Genomic DNA, 22,270 nt, shown 5'->3' with positions numbered 1-22,270 from the left:
CATATGGCAACGTACCAAAACGTACCCCTTAAAAAATAAATATTTCTAAAAAAACTTTAAATATGTAAATCTAAGTTCATTTTAAGTGATAAAAAACACTGTAAAAATTTTTTACATGTTGGTGTAATAATGCGTGCAGTAGAGGGATATGCAAACATTGAGGAATGGCAATACTTCACAAGGTGAGGGTAAACTAGGAAAGGTATATGAACACAAGTTATAGTCGAATTGGAAACAGCTGTAAGAAACCATGGCAACCCTAGAATTCCAGGGAGGTGGACAAGGGAGGGAACTGCAGATACTGACAAATATAAGTTGTCATATTTGTTAGCTGTGATTTTCACAATAGAAACAATAGAAATGTGCCGTTGCATTTACCCATCTGTGCAGTGAGAACACTCACACTAGTAATCGCTAAAGGGCTGGGGTGCACACGTGCCCAGGGCGGTGGTCAGCCCTAGCCTGGGAACCTACAATCCTCCAATGGATGGATCTCAAATAGATGATCACATCAATGTAGTAAAACCTTATGGTGCTTGGAATGCTCAGGATACAAAGGTCCCTTGTCACTGTACCCCTGTTCCACTAGCTGGGTTTGCAGGTATTGAGAGTATTCCTCTGAGCAAGACACACTTGACTCACAATGCTTTGCTGTGTGCTCGTCTGCCCAACTCTGAGGCCCTACAGCATTTCCTGAAAAGATGTCTGACTTGCCATCTTCATCTCAGGATGGCCTTTTTGTGCTTATAAAGAGACATTCATTTTTCTTTTCTGATGCTCCTCACAGTTCAGGAATCATTCTCCCTGCCTAGCACAGAGGATTGTGTTGATAAGATCCAGGAAATTTTGGTCCAGGTAATTTTGTGAGCAAGCTTGACCTCCTGAAGGGTTATTGGCAGATGCTTCTAAAAATAATTATGAAGCACCAGTTGGTGCACAGCAGCACAGAAAGAAGGATGTGCTCTAATGTTAGTACTGCAACATAATCAGAATCAGAAAGTTTTTATTGCTATATGCGTGAACAGGATCATAACATTATGAAATTGCTGCGGTACAAAAACGAAATAAAATGGAATAAGACTTCACACTATAACACAATATTACAAAATATACAGTACGGAGTTTGACTGAGATAAGTTATAAACATTTAGTGCAGAGAACAAACCAGCAGGTGAATGCTAAAGTGACTGGAGAAATAATAAAATGTAAACTATATTCAGACAATTGTACATAAACATAGGATCATGAGCATTTGTGGGCAGTGGTGGTAACAATCTTATGGTTACTGTTCATGAGTCCAACAGCAGAGAGGCAGAAACTATTCCTATGGCTGGAGGTTCTGGTCCAAATGGACCATAGACTCCTGCCTGAGAGGGTCAAAAAGTCACAGGGTGAGAGGGGTTGGCTGTGATCTGACCTGCGTACCCCAGTGTAGAGGTGTATTCGTCTAAAGATTTTCATAGTCGAATCTGATTCGTCAGATTTTCCCTTTAGTCGACTAATAGTCGAATCAGGGTTTTTTTAAAGAGCACCTTAAACGGGATCTCGTTCTCATTCAGGACTTTTTTCCACTTCAAAGTAAAAACCTAAAACACTCAGATAAATGAATAAACATGGTAGGTTGGCTTTATTCAGCTTTTATTTATTACTTCTTTATTTTTTAATGAAACGGTAGAGAACATTAACCGTCAGTCAGTGCGCATATCGAACTGGCACTGTTCAAAATGTCAAAAATATTTTAAATAAAATATGCCTGAAAATATATATATAAAAAATTGCCACACAACAGCAAACAAATTATAAGGAAAGGTTCAAGTAACGGGGTTTAAAAAACAAACAACAACAAAAAATGTTTTTAGGCTTACTTGCCGAGACGCACCGCGACGAGACGACACACCGAAACGACAAACGGCTGAACTGTTTTTTTCGCCTTACGCGTTTTAAATGGTATGCCATGTTGGTTGTTGTCGTGCAAAATAAAAAACGTTGATGACATAACTTGCACTTTACTTTGTTTGATTCATTTTTATCTTTTTCAAAATACTTTTGAAGTTTTTTTGTAGCCGTTATAATCTGTAGCGTGTTCAGCTCCGCTCATTTGGATTGTGCAACTGCAGGGTGTGATTTATTAATATGTAGTAAGGAAGATGCCTATTGTTAATGCGCACACATCATTTAAAAATATTTATTAACAGAAATTAGGATGATTTTATTTGACAAAAGGCTATATATAACGAAAACAAAGACATTTAATGTAACAACTAATGCTTAGCAGCGTCCTTGGGCACCCCCATGCAGTAAGAATGGTACATTCGACTATGACATTCATAGTCGACTAGGGGGTAAAGTCGACTATAGTCGAATCAGTGACTATTGCAGGTCACCCCTACCCCAGTGTCCCAGTGTTTATACTGGCTGCAGGTTGTAGATAATCATGGTGCATACTGATCTTGTGTTTTTTAGGTGCATGGCAACTACAATCCAGTGTTGTATTCACTGGTTCCTCATCATGCAATGGTTTGGTTTGAATATCCTACACAAAAATGAGAAAATGTAGTCCCTGATGTGTTGTCAAGAGCTAAACTCTGAACTGTTCATATACATAACATAACATAACATATAACATAACATAACATAACATAAACTTTATTGATCCCCGAGGGATCATTTGTTGTGGAACCTCTGGTGTTACGTCCACACTTAACCCCAGTCAATGGGAAGGGAGGGTTATGCGTGCCTATTTATGTGAGTGTTTCACGTTTGTTCTGAGTGTTGCCACTAACTCCCCATGTTTTCTATTCCAGTTAGGCATTTGTATGAATTCCTCTGGATGGAAGCAACATTGATATGGCTTACCATAGCTTACCATAAAAATCTGCCACCTCCACCCCCACTTTTAAAACAAGGCTGAAAACCAGTTGGCTTACTGAACTTTGCCCTGTTGATTGTTTATTTGTGCTTCAAAGTATATCATCATGTACACCAATTAATATAGATACCAAGCACATTAAAATCAATAAAAAAAGTAAACAATGGTTTTGCAGTCACAATCATTACACCAACAAATGGTCTGTTTTCATCGTTTACTTTTGTTTAAGTAGAAAGCACAAAGGTTACATATCTATTTGGTTTTAAATGTGAGTTATGAATACTTACTAAAAACGACATTAATATAAATTGTGTTGCACTGAATTACAATCAGCATGTCTAACTAATCTGCCTGTTTCCTGTGAAGAGTTCACATTGTTAAGTTGTATTTAAAAGTACAGTAGAACCCGACCGCCTCAGTACTCGACGCAAAATGTCTCGGAGCTTGAACAAAATCCGACCCGACTCGTAACTTTTGTAAACAAAATACAGTTTGTGCTTCGGTCACATGCCGCAAGTTGCCGTTGTTCAGTGGGTTTTAAACCATTTTGTGGCTGTGCTTCAAGCTTTTGCTGTATTTTTGTGTTTTTTGTACTGTTTTAGACAAAAAAACATGGGTCCCAAGAAAGACATAGCAGAAAAGCAGAAGAGGAAAATGGTAAGAACAACAACAGAATTGAAAAAGCAGATCATAGAGAAGTATGAAAAAGGCATTTGTGTGATGGAATTAGCATTGGAATTCAACTTGGTGGTTAATAACGGATTAGGCTAATCCGTTATAAGTTATTTTCTTATATTTCTTTCAGTGCTTCTCGACACTCCTTCTGAACAAATTAGCGTCGAGTTCTGGGGTTCTACTGTACAATGTTTTCAGTCTTTTGATGCTGTAACATTCACCTTTAGTACTGTCATTACAGTTAAATTTTGTTTAGCTAACTGAGATGTGATAGAAACTATGAGCTCTTTACTGTAATGCCAAGTTAACTAAAGTCTATGGAGTAATTCACCTTCTAATTTTAAAGTCACTTTGATTATAACTTTTACAGTACATAGGGCCTATTTATCTTCAGCCTGAAGGAACTTTCAGTTGATGATTGATCATGGCGTTTTTATATTTTGTCATAAACACATCTCGGATTTGCTTTGTTTGAAAGCAGAATATGACCGGATTGACAAGAGGGGGAAACAGACTATACCACATGCATATCATAATACGAGTGCTTATGTCCATTTGAACCCTCTGGTCAGTAATATAAGCAGCACAACGGGGGATGTAATAAATGCCTATGATAAGAAGCTGTAGGCTACAGGTGGAGAACGCTTTGTGCTTTGCTTGGACACTGGGTATTTTTAAGACTGTGATGATTATTGCTATGTAGGAGAATATGATGAAAGCAAGCGGGCCCAACAGCACAGCCATAAACATACAAAATGTAAACATTTTCACATATCTAAAATCACTACAGACTAGCTTACCTATAGAATTATGGTCACAAAAACACTGTGCTATTACATTGGAGTCACAGTAGTGTTCAGCTATGGTCTTTACAACTACTGATGTATGCACTGGGATTGAAAACACCCAAGACAGTAGACACACAATTGTTGTGGAACGGTTTGTAACAAGTACAGGGTATTTTAAGGGGTTACATATGGCAATAAATCGATCAGCAGCCATTAATAGCATAACGAAAGATGTGACAGTCCCACAATAATGGACAAAAAACATTTGTACAAAGCAAGCATGAAATGGCATAGTATCATCTTTAAGCAAATATTTTGCAATTATTTTAGGCATTGTGACAGTTCCAAAAGCAATGTCCACCATAGCCAAATTGCAGAAGATCAGGTAGCATGGTTTGTGAAGTCTCTTTTCAGAAGACACAAAAGCAATCATGAATATATTTCCCCCTACAATTGTGAGATAAAGGAAGAGGAGAAGAATTCCAACTGCTCCATAATATTCAGGAAGAACATCTGGAAATCCAAGCAGGAAGAATTCTGTAATTGTTGTTGCATTAGCATATTGGTCCATAACTTTCATCAGCGCTTCAAATTCACCACATAGGAAACTTGAACTCTGCACTGTCTACTCCCTGCAAATTTAAAAGGAAACAAGTTTATGTTGTATGTTTTAAGAAAACTAAACAAGGTTATACTGATGAAATAGTCCAATCTACAAGCTGTGATTTATTTATAGTAAATATTTACTTATAATCAACATTTTCAAATCATTGTAAATTCATGATATGTGTCTGATATGTTACACATGATATGTGTCTGGTAATAATGATGAAGTTCTTTCTTGCCTTTATGTAAGTTCAACAGGAGTTGTCTCTTCAAAGCTTAGGCATACTGTATTCTTGAATTTACACTGACAATACCCAATAGAGAATGATTCACGCTTGATGCTTGTGCATCATCAGTTTATATATGTACTTTTCCATTACACCTGAGTCCAGCTCGTTGATGTAATGATTTATGTTAATGCAACAGGACTCACGCTCTGATGCTCCCTTTGTTGCTGGTCCTCATTTACACCTGACTACACACTGTAGTATTTCTCCCTCTAAAGGAAAGTTAAGGTAGTAGAGGGTTAATTGTCTTCCATGAGGTGACAGTAAAAATGAAACCACAGAGAGAAAGGTGGACACAAAACTATAACAAATTCAAATACGTGAGTGGATGAAGCCGAACTAAGTTCCTGAATCATCTTCACTTCCTGAAACACACCTGAAAAACTGACCCACAGGGAAAGGTAAATCAAATTGTGTAGTATAAGTTTAAATCTATCACTATTGTGTTTCAAAACTTTGAGGAAAGTCATGTAGCAGTATTACATTTAATCAATTGGCAAAATCAATTGATAACCACTATAATTCCAAGATTAAATTTAAATTAAATGCCAACTTAAAGCCAAAATTGCAGCACAGTCATTAATCAACTAAGATTACATGACAGGTGTTGTAATAGTTAGTACTCTGTTCCCTTGTATATGCTGCCACCTTCTGATGGGTTTTTGTATTGATGAAGTTTTACCCAGAATGCTGTTCTACTGTTGTTGCTGACTCTCTCAAAGAGAAATAAAAGAAACCTGAACATGGTGACCCTGAGATTTGGACATTGAGGCGCTATGCCGCAAATACAAGTTTCCAAAACTTGATGGAAACTTGTGTGTAATGCTTCTCGAAGGGGTATAGACCAGTGGGGAACCGTCAGGGCCCTCTACGCCCTCTCAGAGGGCCTAAAATATTCTTAAAGCATTATAAATATAATTATCCAATTTTATTTTATCTACTTACAGTTTGACATTCGACATCTAAACAATTACAAAAATATAAGCAAATAAAATATTCACCCGTGTCTATTCAATCTGTGTTGGAAGGTGAGGGGTTAAGTGGAAGCCTGTGAGCCTGTGTCTCCCCCTATCAGGACTGTGATGCCCGCTGTTCGTTTACAGAGGGCCTGGAAGTTATAATTCAGCGCAATACCAGTTTCAAATGACAGCAAAATTGACCAATCATATCTTCTCTCTTAGTGGGCGGGCTTAACTGTATGATAATTTCCGCCCGCTGTGGCGACGCTAGCTGTCGTTAGCACCACCGCTAGCTAGTTTCGATTCATCCCTTTGACGTCCTCGTGCGCGTTGTTTACATATTCCGCTTCCGAGAACCACGGAGCTGTGAACCTTATTTTGTTTGGAAACTTATTTTGCTTAAGACGTTATCTAGTACAGATATTATTGTTTATTGCGTTTTTAAAGCTGTACTGTCGTCTCAGTTTTTCTTTATTGCAGTTTATTAAGAAAGGAAAAAAAAAAATTTGGGGGGGGGGGGGGGGGGTAGCGGGCCCAGGTTTAAAGGTCACAGTTCGCTACTGGTATAGACTCTCTATCATATCTTCAAGCCAAATATACAGCTAGATATCTCTGAACGAGCAAAACATGGCACAGCACTACAAACCTCGGATGCAAGTTGACTGGAACTCCAGAGATGCTTATATTCAATACCGTTTGTGGCACAAAGTAGTCGAACGAATTGTTAATGGCCCCCTCCACGAGGAACTTGATAAAGTTAAGCTAAATCATGTATTTATATGGGCTGGTGCGCAAGTTGAATGGCTTGTTGAAGCCAAGCAAGCCGAAGACCCTGAATGTAAAGTTACCACGGTAGATGAGCTGCTAAACTGCCTTGATGGAATCCTCACACACTCAACACACTTTCGCGAGGCAAGAGAGGACATTTATAATGCAAAACAGACCACTAATGAGAATACTACCACATTTTACAGTCGCATTCTTGAGCTACACAAACAAGCTGACTTTCCAGAAGGCTCTGATTTCCACATTGTGGATAAATTAATTCATGGCTGCACTAATGTCGAATGCAAACAAAAGCTAATGACTAAAGAAAAAAACAGTAAAAACTTGCTTGGACATGTTATGGCGATACGAATCTGTGAATGCAACAATGCAACGTTTCACCAAAACACAGGTACATGCAACATACTCTTACGATCCATCACGCAAATCCCAGCAGCGGGGAGATAAGCCGAAAACGAAGCAGCCAGAAACTGATCCCCGTTCTACCCACCATGAGTTCAAGCCTGCAACAGGTGACTCAAATAGGGAATGCAGATGGAGTGGTGGACAGATTCATGCTCTTGATAAATGTCCAGCTCAAGATGTTAAATGCAATTTCTGCAAAAAAAAACGGGTCACTTTGAAAAAGTGTGTAGGCTTAAAAAATCAGTAAAAACCGCGAACGCAGTTCAAGTAGCAGACACTGATCTGAGTGCAGAGGAAGATGCATGTGATTATGCCCAGATCTGGAGTGGCTAATCGGGAGATTCGGGAGAATTCCCGATGGGCCGGCTCATGTCAATCTCTAGTTTGGGCCAATTGGGAGGGAAAAATAATTTTGGGCCGGAATATGGGCATGAAACTCCCGGGCTGAAAAAGGGGCCCACTCCGGCCTTGGTTATGCCTATGACATAAGTACTGTTCAACCCACAAATGTTCATGCACATGAGGTAATGGCTGATGCCATTTTCCACACCACAGGCGACCATTGCCTTCAAGGAAAGGTTGATACTGAAGAAGTGACAACAAGTATGCCGAATTCACTCTTGCCTAAACTGAACATCACAAAGAGCTCCCTACTTCCCACCAACATCCGACTGCGTAGTGTTACTGGAGCAAGCATACCAGTCAGTGGCAAAATCAGAACAAAAGTCACATGCAATGGCATCACCCGCACTGTCGAAATTATCATTACAAACGTAGGTACAGAGCTTATACTTGGGCTTGAGTTTTGCAAGCAATTCAAACTTGTCCAAATATCCAGTGTGTGCATTCAGAGAAACATTAATGTTGAGGCTATGCATGTTACATGTTACAGAGGAGTCTGAGATAGACTATGAGTCTCTCCGAAAGAAGTGGCAACGTAACTTACCCTTGGGAAAGGAGACAGGTGATCCCCTGGAGGATTTGAAACTCATTTCCTGAAATGTTTGATGGTTCTGTCGGTTTATTTGATGGTGAGGCAAAGCTGCCATTGACACCAGGTGTCATGTCCATACAACATCCCCCACGTACGGTCCTGGTGAGCGTACTACCCAGGCTCAACTGAACCCAAAAAGTCAGCCATTGACCGCATTCAACACCCCATTCAAGAAATACTGATTTGTTCGCTTACCATTTGGCCTATCTGTATCATCAGAAATCTTCTGTGCCCAAATGGACAACGCTCTGGCGGGAATCCCAGACACATTTCCTTGTGCAGATGATATCAAAATCCAGGGCTCCACTGAAGAGCGTCATGACATCCACCTTCTTGAGACAGTGAGCTGAGCCAAGGCTGCTGGGATTAAATTCAACATGGACAAGTGTCAGGTGAAAAAGACACATATTGAGTACTTCGGAAGGATCATTTCCCCAGACGGCGTGGAACCTTGCCCCAAAAAGGTGAAGGCCATCCTACAGCTTGTTGCTCCAGACAACAAACAGGAATTACAGAGTTTCCTGGGGTTTGTCAATTTCATGTCCAATTTCATCCCAAATCTGGCTCAGAAAACAGTCAGCATGCGTGGCCTCCTGAAAAAAGATGTTCGCTACACCTGGACTGCTGAAATGCAAACCAAGTTTGACAGTGTCAAAGCAGGGATCTTACAAGCAATGAAGCTTACACACTTCCTGTCAAACAGGTGGTTATTGAGACAGATGCATCCCTCAAAGGGCTTGGGGCAGTGCTCCTACAAGATGGATGCCCAGTGAAGTTCTTGAGCAAGTCACTGACCGCTACTGAGAGTGAGTATTCGAACATAGAAAGAGAACTCTTGGCAGTGCTTTTTGCATGTGAGAAGCTGCACGCAGGCCCGTTGACAGTCTTGCTGAGGCCCGGGACAATAACGTTTCATGTGCCCCCCCCCCCCCCCCCCCCCCCCCCCCCCGCTTACGTCATTTGAATTTTCTCTGTAGCAGACAATCCTTGTGTTAGGTCATATAGTATATAATATAGCCACACATCAAAGCTGTTTCTGACAGCTGACTGGTTTATACTTGACGCATCGCGAGCGGCGCGAGGGTCTGCGCTGCGAAAATTACGTAATCGCAGTGGCACCGAACGTGCGCGAGGGTCTCGCGCGCTGTCGATTCGCGAGGTCGTGCACCTCTCGAATTTTGTAACTTCGCGCGCGCCGCGCTTCAGCGCAATGAACAAAGTCACGTTTGCAGGGTTCATACACCTTCACAAGGTGGAATTAAAGCACTTGTACGTCACTTTAAAGGTCCATTTCAATATTTCCCTGAACGCTAAACTTAATTAAGTTAAATATTTATACATATACTCGAAATAATTCGCTTTTTATTTACATTATTTAATGGTTGTTTATTTTTCAAAACGCCCAATATTAACGTCTTCACATTCTCTCATGTTTCGTCCTGGAATTACATTTGTTGTGAAACGAAGTAGTACTTTAGCCTAAATTCCAGCACTTTTCAAACCTGGAACACAATGCATTAAAATACATTAAAATTCGTCAGGTAAATGTTTTTTCTTTCTTTTCTGCCTCCAGATTTCTGTTTACTTTAACTATCCTCCACTGTATTTCCCGCTGTTGGGCGGGTACCAGCTGGTTACGGTCGATGCTGGATCAAACCATTTTTCAGTGGGAGGCGGGGGTATATGCACTTAATGGAAAATATGCAGATAGGTAAAAAAAACATATATTTTAGCCATTGAGCTTATTTTGAGTAAAAAAAATTATATTAATGAAAGATTTCAAGATTATTTAAAATTATAGACTTTAAATAAAAAATAAATAGCTGGGCTCTTTGATGGGCCCCCCTGGCCCTGGGGCCCGGGACAACAGACCCGGTTGTCCCCCCCTGTCGACGGGGCTGGCTGCACGTATATGTGTTTGGAAGACGTGTCGACATTCACACTGATCACAAGCCACTGGAATCCATTTTCAGTAAGCCAATCAGCCTGGCTCCACCACGCCTGCAGAGAATGCTTCTGAAACTGCACTTACAACATTCATGTCAAATACGTTGGTGCCAATCATGTCCCTCTGGCTGACACATTGTCCAGACTGGTCAAACCTGGCTCAGACCCGACAATTCCAGGCTTGGACGTCAGCATCGCCCAGGTCCTCAGGATGAGGCATACACACCTGGCAATCTTGCAGGAGGAAACCAAGTGTGATCCTGTGCTCTCCAGATTAGGTCAGCTGATTAGCAATGGGTGTCCTGATAGTATGCAAGAACTGCCAGATACATTGCAATGTTATTGGTGTTTCCGTGACGAGCTCTCATGCACTGACAGCCTCATAATGAAGGGTAGTCGAGTAGTTGTCCCATCAACAATTAGGTCAGACACACTGTAATGCTTACATGATGGCCACCAAGACATATCGGCCACACTCCAACGAGCTTGACGTACAGTTTACTGGTCAAAGATGCAGGATGACATCACTGATTTTGTCAATCGCTGCAAATACATGGTGCAAAGAAACCCCGCTCCCCAAGGAGACAAATATCAACGACCAGACCCATGGAGGTTCTGGGTTGCAACCTTATGGACTTCCAAGGCCAGCCTATCCTGGTGTCTATCGATTAGCTTTCTGGCTATGTATTCATAGATCCACTATGAAGCAGCACCACCAGTGTTGTAACTGCCCGCTTGAATGACAGTTTCAGGCGATTCGGCCTACCTGAGAAGATCATATCTGGCAATGGTCCATGTTTTCGGGCCAAACAGTTCCAGAATTTTTGTGAGATGTTTGAGATTCACCACACCACCAGTAGCCCTTACCACCATCAAAGCAATGGCAGAGTCGAACGTGCAATACAAACTGTGCGTAACATGCTCAAGAAGTTTAAGACTGATGCTGACATCACACTAGCCATCCTGGCCTATCTTGACACCCCAATCAGTGCAGACCTGCCATCGCCATCTGAGTTATTCCTCAGCAGACGCATAAACACTCGGCTTGGTCAGCCACTTGACTCCACTCACCTCACTGAGGAACAGAAGCTCAACCTCACAGACAAGAAAGCAGCCCATCTGAAACATCAACATGCCTCACAGGTACACTACGCGCCACGGCAACCTATCTGGTACACCGAGGACTGCTCATCAGAGCAGAAAGCGGGCTACATAGACATTGCCGACAAACATCCAGACTCCTACTGGATCGTCACACAAACAGGCAGTCGACTCAGGCGCAACCAACGTGACCTTAAGGCTCGATATCTCTTCAGGCCATGAGCAGCGGCACCCCATCATGCAGATCTCAGCGTTCCTGACAGTGGTGATGATGCCTCACCTGGCACCACTGACGGTGAGGTGACCAATAAAGTTGCCACCAAGTCCACTTCACATGCAGCAATGTCTGATAATGCCTGATAGTGGGCCTTTGTCTCCCTCTGCGAGAGCATACTAGTTATCTATCCTGATTGACAACCAAATCAGGTTGCTGAGGAATAGGTAGTCATTCTTGCAGGCTAGCTTGGCCCTGGCAGTGTCATTAAAACTCTCATGATAGATGGTGACAAACACCCTCTCTTTGGCAGCAGCTAAAGTATGGAACAGGAAAGAATATTCCATCACTGTCGACCTCCCTTGTTTTAATTTTAACAATTGCTCGTTGGGATCCCTGCTAGTGCTTGAATGGTCGAGTACCTCTTTGAAATGTTGAGCCTTGAGATCTGATTACAGATTGAAAACTAGATACATCTGCTGGATCCTTCGGTGGTGAAGTATTCTGTAACAAATGTGACTCAGGGACACGAGAGGGATCCATTAGCAGATAAGAATAGTTTAATGAGGTTTAGGCAAAAGGGCAACCAACAGGAATGAGGCAGAGTCAATACCAGGCAGGCAGACATAAACCAAGCAGAGGTGCAAAAGGACAATGCAAACACAAGAGAATATAGAGATCAACATTACATAATGTCTTGGTATGCAAACTACAATACTTCGCAATGAATGATGGGAGTTGCAGGTTTAAATAAGCCATCAATTAATGCAATAGGGAGCAGATGAGGTAGTATCCATGGTAATCTCTGGACTTTGGGGAAGGGAACCTCTGGCGATGCCCTGGTGTTGCTGGCCCTGACACTCGTACATGGAACAAACATGGTCATCCTTGACAAGAAGCTGCCATATGAGCTCTGTGATGTCTTCGATTTAATGGGAGTCAGTTAGGAGGGATACTATTTGGCTCCCCACACTTCTGACAGCAGTGTAGTGTTGATGCAGACAGTTTTGATTGCAAATAGTTTTTTATATGTTGGCTCACAAGCAGCAAACCAGCAGAAACAAGAATGGACTAGTGGGGAAAATACATGTAGTACTGCAAGAGTCTATACTAGGACCAATTATCTTCTCCATACTTCCAGAGAAGGGTATCCACATTGATTTCATCTCACCTAGATTAATGCAAGGGCTTTTAATCTAAATTCAGTTAAGAGTGCAGTAGCAAGATTGCTTACAGGCACAAAGAAAAAGGGTCATATTACCGTGAGTATAGTCTTCCCTTACTGGCTCCTTGTCATTATAGGGTTCAGTTCAAGGTTCATTTGTTTTTAAGGCCCATAATGGAGCTGCTCTGACTTAAATTACAGAATTACTTAAATCATAATCCTCATCCAGGTCTATACTATCTCAGAGTTAGCAGCTTGCAGCTGTTCCCTGGTCTCAAATGAAGCTGAAAGTAAACAGATGTTGCAGTTGCAGCTGTGATGATGTGGAATACCATTAGAAATCAGATCTGCCCCCACTAAGCCATTTTTAAAGCTTGCCAAAGTTTGGTTGTTTATTTGTGCTTCAAAGTATATGTTGTCATCATTTCCAAGCCATGTTTACTTTAGCCCTAGTGTTCAAAACATAAATTGTGCAGAATTACAATCATCATGTCTAACAAATCTGACTAGTTTCAGAGTTACACACTAACTGTTAGTTGTCTTATTCAACCTTACTTGGATATTGGATACAGAAAATTTGGAATTTTATCTTATAATAAGAAAGATGATAACCTTTGCCCAAAGTAAGAAGCTATGAGGTCTTTAACGCTTTTAAGTTGTTATAGTCTGTGAAGTGGTTCGCTTTCTAGTTTTAAGTTAACCATATAACATTTTTTGATTTTTCAGCCTAAAGATGGCTTCAGTTGTTCACTGAAGGTTGAAGATGTTTTCAGCGCTGAAGCTTTCAGTTGATTAGTCAGGATTCTTTTAAATTTGATCCTGAAAACATCTCGGATTTCTTTAGTTTGAAAGCAGAATATCACTGGATTGACAAGAGGAGGAAACAGACTATATAACATACATAGCATAATACGAACACTAAGATGCATTTGAACCTTTTGGTCAGTAATATAAGCTGTACACCGGGGCACATAGTAAATGCCTATAATAAGAAGCTGAAGGCTACATGTGGAGAACGTTTTGTATACTGCTTGGACACTGGATATTTTTAAGACAGTGATGATAATTGCTATGTATGAGAATATGATGAAGGCAAGAGGGCACAACAGCACAGCCATAAAAATACAAAAGGTCAATAGCTTTACATGCCTAAAATCACTACAGGCTATCTTAGCTAGAGAATTGTGGTCACAAAAACACTGTTCTATTACATTGTAGTCACAGTAGTGTTCAGCTATGGTTTTCAGAACTATAGTTGCAATTAGTGGAATTGGAATCACCCAGGTCAGTAAACACACAGTTGTTGTGGAACGGTTTGTAACAAGCACAGGGTATTTGAACGGGTTACATATTGCAATGAATCGATCCGCAGCCATTAATAGCATAATGAAAGATGTGACAGTCCCACAATAATGGACAAAAAACATTTGTACAAAGCAAGCATGAAATGGCATAGTATCATCTTTAAGCAAATATTTTGCAATTATTTTGGGCATTGTGACAGTTCCAAAAGCAATGTCCACCATAGCCAGATTGCAGAAGATCAGGTAGCATGGTTTGTGAAGGCTCTTTTCATAAAACACAAAGGCAATCATGAAAATGTTTCCTCCTACAATTGTGAGATAAAGGAAGAGGAGAAGAATTCCAACGGATGTATAATTTTCTGGATTAACATCTGGAAATCCAAGGAGAAAGAATTTTGTAAATGTTGTAGAATTATTATTTCGGTCCATAACTTTTGTCAGTACGTGACATCCACCTGACAAAACAGCTGATGAAACAAATGAAACTTTGGGAGATTAGCACCCTGCAATATAAAGTGGGAAAGAGAAGGTAAGTTGCATGTGCTAAGATTATTATAAATTTTCATTGCTGCAAGGTACAATTTTAAAACAGTAAAGGAAAACAGGTTGTGTTCTAAGTTCTAAGGATACTTAAGCTACTTATACTGATTCAATGGTTAAGAAACATTTACAAGCTGTGACTGATTTTTACAATACATATTTTTTGTAATACATTTTAAAAAATCACAAATAAGGTGTGAATACTATTTATAATACATTATAGATTGTTTCTAAGTACACGTTTAAAAATCATTACAGATCCTTTGTGTATCCTGTGGTATAGATCCACTGTAATGTAATACATTACAGAGTGTTATTAAGTGCACATTTAAAAAATCATTACAAATCTATTGTGTATGTCCAGTAATACAGATATATGACCAGTTTGAAGCGGAGTACTTTCTTGCCTTATGTATATTCAAAAGAACTTATTGCCTTTTAAAGGTCTTGTTCATATAATATCCTCAAATCTACACTGTCAATGCCCAACTGAGATTGAGACATTCACACATCAGTTTATATGTGCTGTTCCAGTACTCCTGAGACCAGCTAGTTGATGTAATAATAATATATGCTAATGCAACAGTACTTGAGTTCATATGCTCTGATGTTTTCGTTGTTTGTCCTCATTTACACTTGACTAAATGTATTTAATGTGGTGACAAACAGTAAATTGAGAACTTAATAAAATATAGACATAAAATACCACTGGAGTACATTTATGTAATCAATCAGGGAACATCATTTTATTTATTGTTATTATGCTTAAAACACTGATGATGTATTGAGGGCAAAAGAGAAAACAACATAAGACAGAAAGCAGCACTCCCAAAGATTTTCTTATCCTGTTGTAAACAACATAAGTGATCAATGAACTGAGCTGCAGGAGATCCTGGTATTTATGGTAGGCTTGATGACAGTGGGGTAGGACATTTTCTGTTCTGTCAGCAGTTTGGTGATGTTTTGTAGTCTGACAACCTCAACTTCACTTTTGGTGTAAATTGCAGGAACGATAAGGTAATGGCTAAGAGATAACCATGGAGTGAACGCCAGGCAATTTTCATCCATAGAAAAACCCTCGCCATCAATGAAAGACAAATCAAGCGACCCTTCTTTAGGAAATGACTATCTCAATGCTATCGTGGTGGCCAAGAATCACAAGAACAATTTACATTTTAAGAAACAAAATGACACAAAGTACAAATAAAATCACTAAATAAATGATAATGGCGAATAAAACGGCGAATCAGATATAGAGAAAGTACTTGTTGCTGATCAGTTTGTCATTCATGATAGTTCATGGGGATACAGTGCGTTGAATTTGTGGCAGTCAGTAAACCTAAACCATGTTTTGTCCATTTTGTGGAAGAAATTTTAACCAGTTGGCATGCTTTTGTTTTTTTCTTGTGGTAGGTTTTGGAGATTTCACAAGAGCAGACATAGGGTGATTCTCAGACATCTAAACCATTTGGAAATGTGAAAGTAAGTGGACTTTAAATGCCACTAGCTAGCTCCAAAGAGTTCCCACAAGAAAAACAAAAGCATGCCAACTGGCTAAAATGAGTTCAATGCCACAAAACCTTCAATGCCCGCTGCAAACTCCACTAGTGTAATTGACACAAAGGTTGGCAACAAGCACGTTCTGTGTATTGTGCCTACCATTTCCCTCTGATTAACTGTTTGTAAATTAATTTTAGTAGACTACAAGTAAAAGTGTTATACATCTTGTAAATTTGTTTGTATTGTAATTTTGTATTGAAAAGTACACCAAAGGTAATTTTTAACCACTAAAATAATATCAACCATTGTGCAAGTTTGGCAGAGAAAGTTCAACACATCAAAGAGAAGACCCTAATCAAAAGTGTAAAGTCAGTATAACAAACTTATAACAAAATATAGTCAGACAATGTACAACGTGAGCAAAAAACATACAACAGGCATGTGCAAGTGCACCAATAACTAATAACTAATAATGCCAAAACACTAATGTTATGGCATGTAGCTCTAACAAACCCAAATGGAGATGGGAGATCAAATGATTCTTTTTGCTACTCTAGTTTGTAGACTGAGAACAGTGAAATGCTGATGTCCCATGAAGCCCTCATGTCTGACTTTCCTTCTGGCTCTACACCTTTATCTGTGCAAACAACTGGATCTGCCAGAGTCCATCCTTGCACATTATAGTTCCTTAATTTATACACATTTGCACTTGCACATGCCTAATAATGTATTGTGTGTTTCCGCCAAGGTATGCTTACTCTTGATGTCATGTTGATACTAAGAATCACCTGTCTATGCCACTATGGCTCCTCCCACCATCACTCAGTTGTCCTGGCTGTGGTTGATGCCCACTTCACCCCACATACCTCTCTGCTGCTCTAGACAGACGTCATGCCAGATGGGTTTTGGACACACGCACATTGAGCCCAGACAAGGATTTCCAGAAGAATAAAACAGACCATCATTGTTTATTTTTTCCTTATTATTTATTTTGCTCTTTATTGTTTAGATTTTTGTTACTGTGGTAGCTATTGTCAGTCACAAGAGGTTGGGCCCTATCTTTCAGCCTTGGTTCCTCTCAAGGTTTCTTCCTCATTTTCTAGGGAGTTTTTCTTTGCCACTGTTACCTTTGGCTTGCTCACTGCAGTCTTGGACTTTAAAACTGATTTGTAGCAACAGCTGTTGAAAAAAATTGCTATTTGACGACTTTGACCTGCAAATTTCATGTTCTGGTTATGTATAATGTTGAGCGTCTTCCATCTGTACACGTAGTTCAAATAAAATGCCAATATTCAGGAAATGCCATTCATAGAAATAGCATTATGAAGAATAGAGCCAGGATAGAGAGTTACTCTGCCTGAGAGAGGGTTATCAGGACCTACTCCCTGGAGTCAAACCTGTTGCGAATGAGTGCCTGTTGATAGGAACGCTCATGTGTGTGAGGACTATGTGACCACCACCCACACAGGTCAGAGTAAATACCTACAGAATTACTATACACTTGTCTAATGTTATTGATACTGATAATTGCATATGTTAAGTATGCAGTTAGCACTTAGCAAATCAAAAACCTAGCAAAACATTTACCTATTTATAAGTAGTTTGTAGTTACAAGGACATTAAGTAACACTGAAAAAACATTCAGCATTTAATGACACTGATTGAATGATAGAGGCATGTACTTAACTGGTATCGGCAAAGGTGTCAAAAGTATTCACATTCATTACTTGGTTAGAAATATAGATACTAGTGTTTAAAAATACTTCTGTAGACGTTCAAGTATCAACTCAATCTTTTTACTCAAGTAAGAGTGTAAAAGTACTGGTTTCAAAATTACTTAAAGTATAAAAATAAATGTAATGTAAGGGAGAAAAATGCAATTAAGGTCAAAAACATAAGCCATGTCACAGGGCCTATAGAGCATTACCCAACCTTCCCCCCAAAAACATTTTCCTTAAAGCCATAATGACTGTAATGTCGATATTAAAAAACACAAATGCTTAAGGGTAACTGTTTCAGCTGCATATATGCCCATTAAAACGAATGAATTTTAGTAAAATGCAACTTTATTAAAACCATTTACAGTAGTCACGGTGTTTGAAGTAAAAAGTTGTATGAAAAATAATTACTCCAGAAAAGTATAGACACCCAAAATTTCTACTTAAGTAAGGTAACAAAGTATTTGTACTTCGTTACTTGACACAGCTGGGTATCAGCAATGGAGTATATCAAGATAAGAGAACGCAGACTGCAAATATTATCTTTACATTATCAAATATGTCTATTTTCAGTGACATTACCTTTGTTAAAGTGCACTTTAAACTTGTTTTTAAATTTTTACAGTGTACGGAAAAGGTATTTTCAGTTGATGACTGGACTGTAGATGTTTTCAGTACTGACTGCAAACACCAAAGAACTTAGAGGAAGAGTATTTTAACTGAAAATTGCCACGTGCACATAATGAATGTCTAATGAAGTAGGGCACCAAAATGTTTTTTTCAGCCTGAATATTTCAGTCAATGATTGGTCATGAATTTTCTTAACTTCAACATGAAAACATCTCGGATTTGCTTGGTTTGAAAGCAGAATATCACTGGATTGACAAGTGGGGGAAACAGACTATACCACATGCATATCATAATACGAGCGCTAAGGTTCATTTGAATCTTTATGTCAGTGATATAGGCAGCACATCGGGGCACATAGTAAATGCATATGATAAGAAGCTGAAGGCTGCACGTTGAGAATGTTTTACGCATAGCTTGAACACTGGATATTTTTAAGACAGTGATGATAATAGCTATGTAGGAGAATATGATGAAAGCAAGAGGGCCAAGCAGCACATTCATAGCTACAGTGAAGTTAAGAAGTTGTACATGCGCAACATCTCCACAGGCTAGCTTAATTATGGAATTATGATCACAGAAACACTGAGCTATTATGTTGGAGTCACAATAGTGCTCAGCTACAGTCTTTATATTTACAGTTACTAACAGTGGGATTGGAAACACCCAGGTCAGTAGACATGCAATTGCTGTGCTGTGGTTAGTAACAAGTGCAGGGTATCTGAGTGGATTACAAATAGCAATTAATCGATCAGCTGCCATTACTAGCAAAGTGAAAGATGTGACAGACCCCAGATAATGGACAAAAAACATTTGTATAAAGCAAGCATGAAATGGCATAGTATCATCTTTAAGCAAATATTTTGCAATTATTTTAGGCATTGTGACAGTTCCAAAAGCAAAGTCCACAGCAGCAAGATTGCAGAAGATCAGGTAGCATGGTTTTTGAAGGCTCTTTTCATAAAACACAAATGCAATAATGAAAATATTTCCTCCGACAAGTGTGAGATAAATGAAGAGGAGAAAAGAACCGACTGCTGTGTAATATTCTGGAAGGAGTCCTGGAAATCCAAGCAGGAAGAATTTGGTAATTGTTGTGGAATTGGAGTAGTGGTTCATGACTTTTCTTCCAAATCCACCTGATAATAAAGCTGATGAAACAAAAGAAGCACTGGGAAATCTACACCCTGCAATGTAAAGTGGGAAATCAAATTTAGGTTACATGTGCTAACACTATTAAACACCATCAGTGCTGCAAATCCACTCGATAACACACCTGATACACTTGACAAACACTTGGAATAATGCAGTGTCTTATCCCTAGAGTTTTAAAAAGGAAAGAGTAGGTTAGGTTGTGTGTTCCGAGAATAATATACCTCCTTATATTGATGACATTGTTAAGACACATTTACAAGGTGTGATTACTATTTATAATACATTACAGAGTGTTTTTAAATACACGTTTAAAAAATCATTACAGATCCTTGTGTGTCCTGTGGTATAGATCCACTGTAATGTAATACATTACAGAGTGTTTTTAAGTGCACATTTAAAAAATCATTACAAATCCATTGTGTATGTCCAGTAATACAGATATACGACCAGTTTGAAGCTGAGTACTTTCTTGCCTTATGTATATTCAAAAGAACTTGTTGTCTTTTAAAGGTCTTATTCAAATAATATCCTCAAATCCACACTAACAATATCCATCTGAGAATGAGACATTCACACATCATTTTATTTATGCTGTTCCAGTACTCCTGAGACCAGCTAGTTGATGTAATAATATATGCTAATGCAACAGTAATTGAGTTCATATGCTCTGATGTTTTTGTTGCTTGTCCTCATTTACACATGACTACACAGAGCAGTATTTATTCCTCAAGGACACTAAAGCAAGCCAAAAATATGGTTTGAATGAAATGCCTTTCATGAGGTGACATACAGAAAATTACATGGCCGTATTATAACTAGATGTAAAACACCACTAGAGTTTACACATGACTACAGAGAGCAGTATTTATTCCTCAAGAACACTAAATAATTGTCTTCTTACTAAAGTTACCAGATATATCTCTTACCTTAAAGATAGGCATTTACAATAAAACTGTTTTTGTCAGGTGTGTGCAGTTATGATAAATAACTAGCCCAGATAATTACCTTACACTTGCCAAATGTGACTGGTGCAGATAAATTTGTCTACTGATAATAACATCTGCTATATAGAAACTTAGTACTTTGCAAGCCCAATAAAAAGGCAAAAACCTTTATTTTTAATTAAAATTTTCATTAACGTGATATGAGAACATTCAGTGACAACAATTCAATAACAACAACAACAAAAAACATTATTTAATGTTTTAATGATATTCAGATTGAGAAGCGCTATACAAATATATTTTGATTTGATTCAGGGGAGTGTAATCAGCTGGTATCATGGTAAAGTACCAAGTCCCAGCATTAGAGAAGGACGGTTGCAAAAATTATTTTAAAAAGCTGATTGGCTGCTAAATTTACATAATGACTTTTCTTGCTGTGAGTTATTGTTATGTAAACTTTCTCTTACCATTAAGATAATCCATAATGTTCATACTAAAGTCCTTTGTAATATCAGAGAAAAAATCGGTGGTAGTGCATTGTATAACAATCAGCATGCATAATTATTGACCTTTCTTAAAATGTTTTCAGCACTGAGTGTGATGTGCAAGCATCAGAAAAGAAAGATGAAGAATATATACTATTACTATTTACATTAACATTTACATATTACAATCAGTACATCAAACAAATGTGTTTGTGTCCCAAAAATCTTTTTTTCAGCCTGAAGAAGCTTTCAGGTGATGACTGATCATGACTTTTCTTACTTTCATCATGAAAACGTCTCGAATTTGCTTTGTTTGAAAGCAGAATATCACTGGATTGACAAGAGGTGGAAACAAACTATACCATATGCTTATCATAATACGAGTGCTTATGTTCATTTGAATCTTTATGTCAGTAATATATGCAGCACATCGGGGCACATAGTAAATGCATATAACAAAAAGCTGAAGGCTGCACGTTGAGAAAGTTTTGTACATTGCTTGAACACTGGTTATTTTTAGGACAGTGATGATAATTGCTATGTAGGAGAATATAATGAAAGCAAGGGGGCCCATCAGCATTGTCATAGCCATTGAAAAGTTAAGCAGCTTTACTTGTGCAACATCTCCACAGGCTAGCTTAACTATGGAATTATGATCACAGAAACACTGAGCTATTACATTAGACTCACAGAAATGTTCCACAATGGTCTTTAGAACTACAGCTGTCGGCAGTGGGATTGGAAACACCCAGATTGATAGACATATAATTGCAGTGGAATGATTTGTAACAAGTGCAGGGTATCTGAGAGGGTTACATATAGCGATGAATCGATCAGCTGCCATTAATAGCAAAGTGAAAGATGCAACTGATCCCAGATAATGGACAAAAAACATTTGTACAAAGCAAGCATGAAATGGAAGCGTTTCATCTTTAAGCAAATATTTTGCAATTAGTTTAGGCATTGTGACAGTTCCAAAAGCAAAGTCCACAGCAGCAAGATTGCAGAAGATCAGGTAGCATGGCTTTTGAAGGCTCTTTTCATAAGACACAAATGCAATCATGAAAATGTTTCCAATTACAAGTGTGAGATAAATGAAGAGGAGAAATAACCCAACTGCTGTGTAATATTCTGCAAGAAGTCCTGGAAATCCAAGCATGAAGAATTCTGTAATTGTTGTGGAATTATTATGTTGGTCCAT

At 38.9% G+C, this 22,270-nt stretch overlaps 4 protein-coding genes across 4 annotated transcripts; all 4 read right to left on the bottom strand.

Annotated features, from left to right (window-relative positions):
- Positions 1-1,289: 1,289 nt before the first annotated feature.
- LOC143478342 (olfactory receptor 2AT4-like) lies at positions 1,290-4,903 on the bottom strand. The gene is made up of 3 exons (XM_076977299.1): positions 3,998-4,903; positions 2,759-2,824; positions 1,290-1,367 (listed from the first exon to the last, which is right to left on the bottom strand). The coding sequence occupies exons 1-3, from the start codon at positions 4,901-4,903 to the stop codon at positions 1,290-1,292; spliced, it is 1,050 nt and encodes a 349-aa protein (XP_076833414.1).
- An 8,615-nt stretch (positions 4,904-13,518) lies between these two features.
- On the bottom strand, positions 13,519-14,529 carry LOC143478341 (olfactory receptor 2AT4-like). The gene has a single exon (XM_076977298.1). The coding sequence runs from the start codon at positions 14,527-14,529 to the stop codon at positions 13,519-13,521; it is 1,011 nt and encodes a 336-aa protein (XP_076833413.1).
- A 4,127-nt stretch (positions 14,530-18,656) lies between these two features.
- LOC143478340 (olfactory receptor 2AT4-like) lies at positions 18,657-19,604 on the bottom strand. Its single transcript, XM_076977297.1, has one exon. It carries the CDS (start codon positions 19,602-19,604, stop codon positions 18,657-18,659), a length of 948 nt encoding a protein of 315 aa, XP_076833412.1.
- A 1,697-nt stretch (positions 19,605-21,301) lies between these two features.
- LOC143478339 (olfactory receptor 2AT4-like) lies at positions 21,302-22,270 on the bottom strand. The gene has a single exon (XM_076977296.1). It carries the CDS (start codon positions 22,268-22,270, stop codon positions 21,302-21,304), a length of 969 nt encoding a protein of 322 aa, XP_076833411.1.

The sequence above is a fragment of the Brachyhypopomus gauderio genome, chromosome 16 (assembly GCF_052324685.1).
Source record: "Brachyhypopomus gauderio isolate BG-103 chromosome 16, BGAUD_0.2, whole genome shotgun sequence".
Taxonomy (NCBI): Eukaryota; Metazoa; Chordata; class Actinopteri; order Gymnotiformes; family Hypopomidae; genus Brachyhypopomus; species Brachyhypopomus gauderio.
The sequence above is the reverse complement of the archived record's forward strand: the minus strand, read 5'-3'. Positions and strand labels throughout refer to the sequence as shown.

Excerpts from the sequence above, each read along its gene's own strand:
- LOC143478342 (XM_076977299.1), bottom strand. The coding sequence starts at position 4,903 with ATGGACCAATATGCTAATGCAACAACAATTACAGAATTCTTCCTGCTT. Across the intron at positions 2,825-3,997 it reads AAACAAAGCAAATCCGAGAT|GAATTCATACAAATGCCTAA; the intron begins GTGTTTATGACA and ends TTCCATCCAGAG. Across the intron at positions 1,368-2,758 it reads TGGCAACACTCAGAACAAAC|GCAGGAGTCTATGGTCCATT; the intron begins GTGAAACACTCA and ends TGACCCTCTCAG.
- LOC143478341 (XM_076977298.1), bottom strand. The coding sequence starts at position 14,529 with ATGGACCGAAATAATAATTCTACAACATTTACAAAATTCTTTCTCCTT.
- LOC143478339 (XM_076977296.1), bottom strand. The coding sequence starts at position 22,270 with ATGGACCAACATAATAATTCCACAACAATTACAGAATTCTTCATGCTT.
- LOC143478340 (XM_076977297.1), bottom strand. The coding sequence starts at position 19,604 with ATGAACCACTACTCCAATTCCACAACAATTACCAAATTCTTCCTGCTT.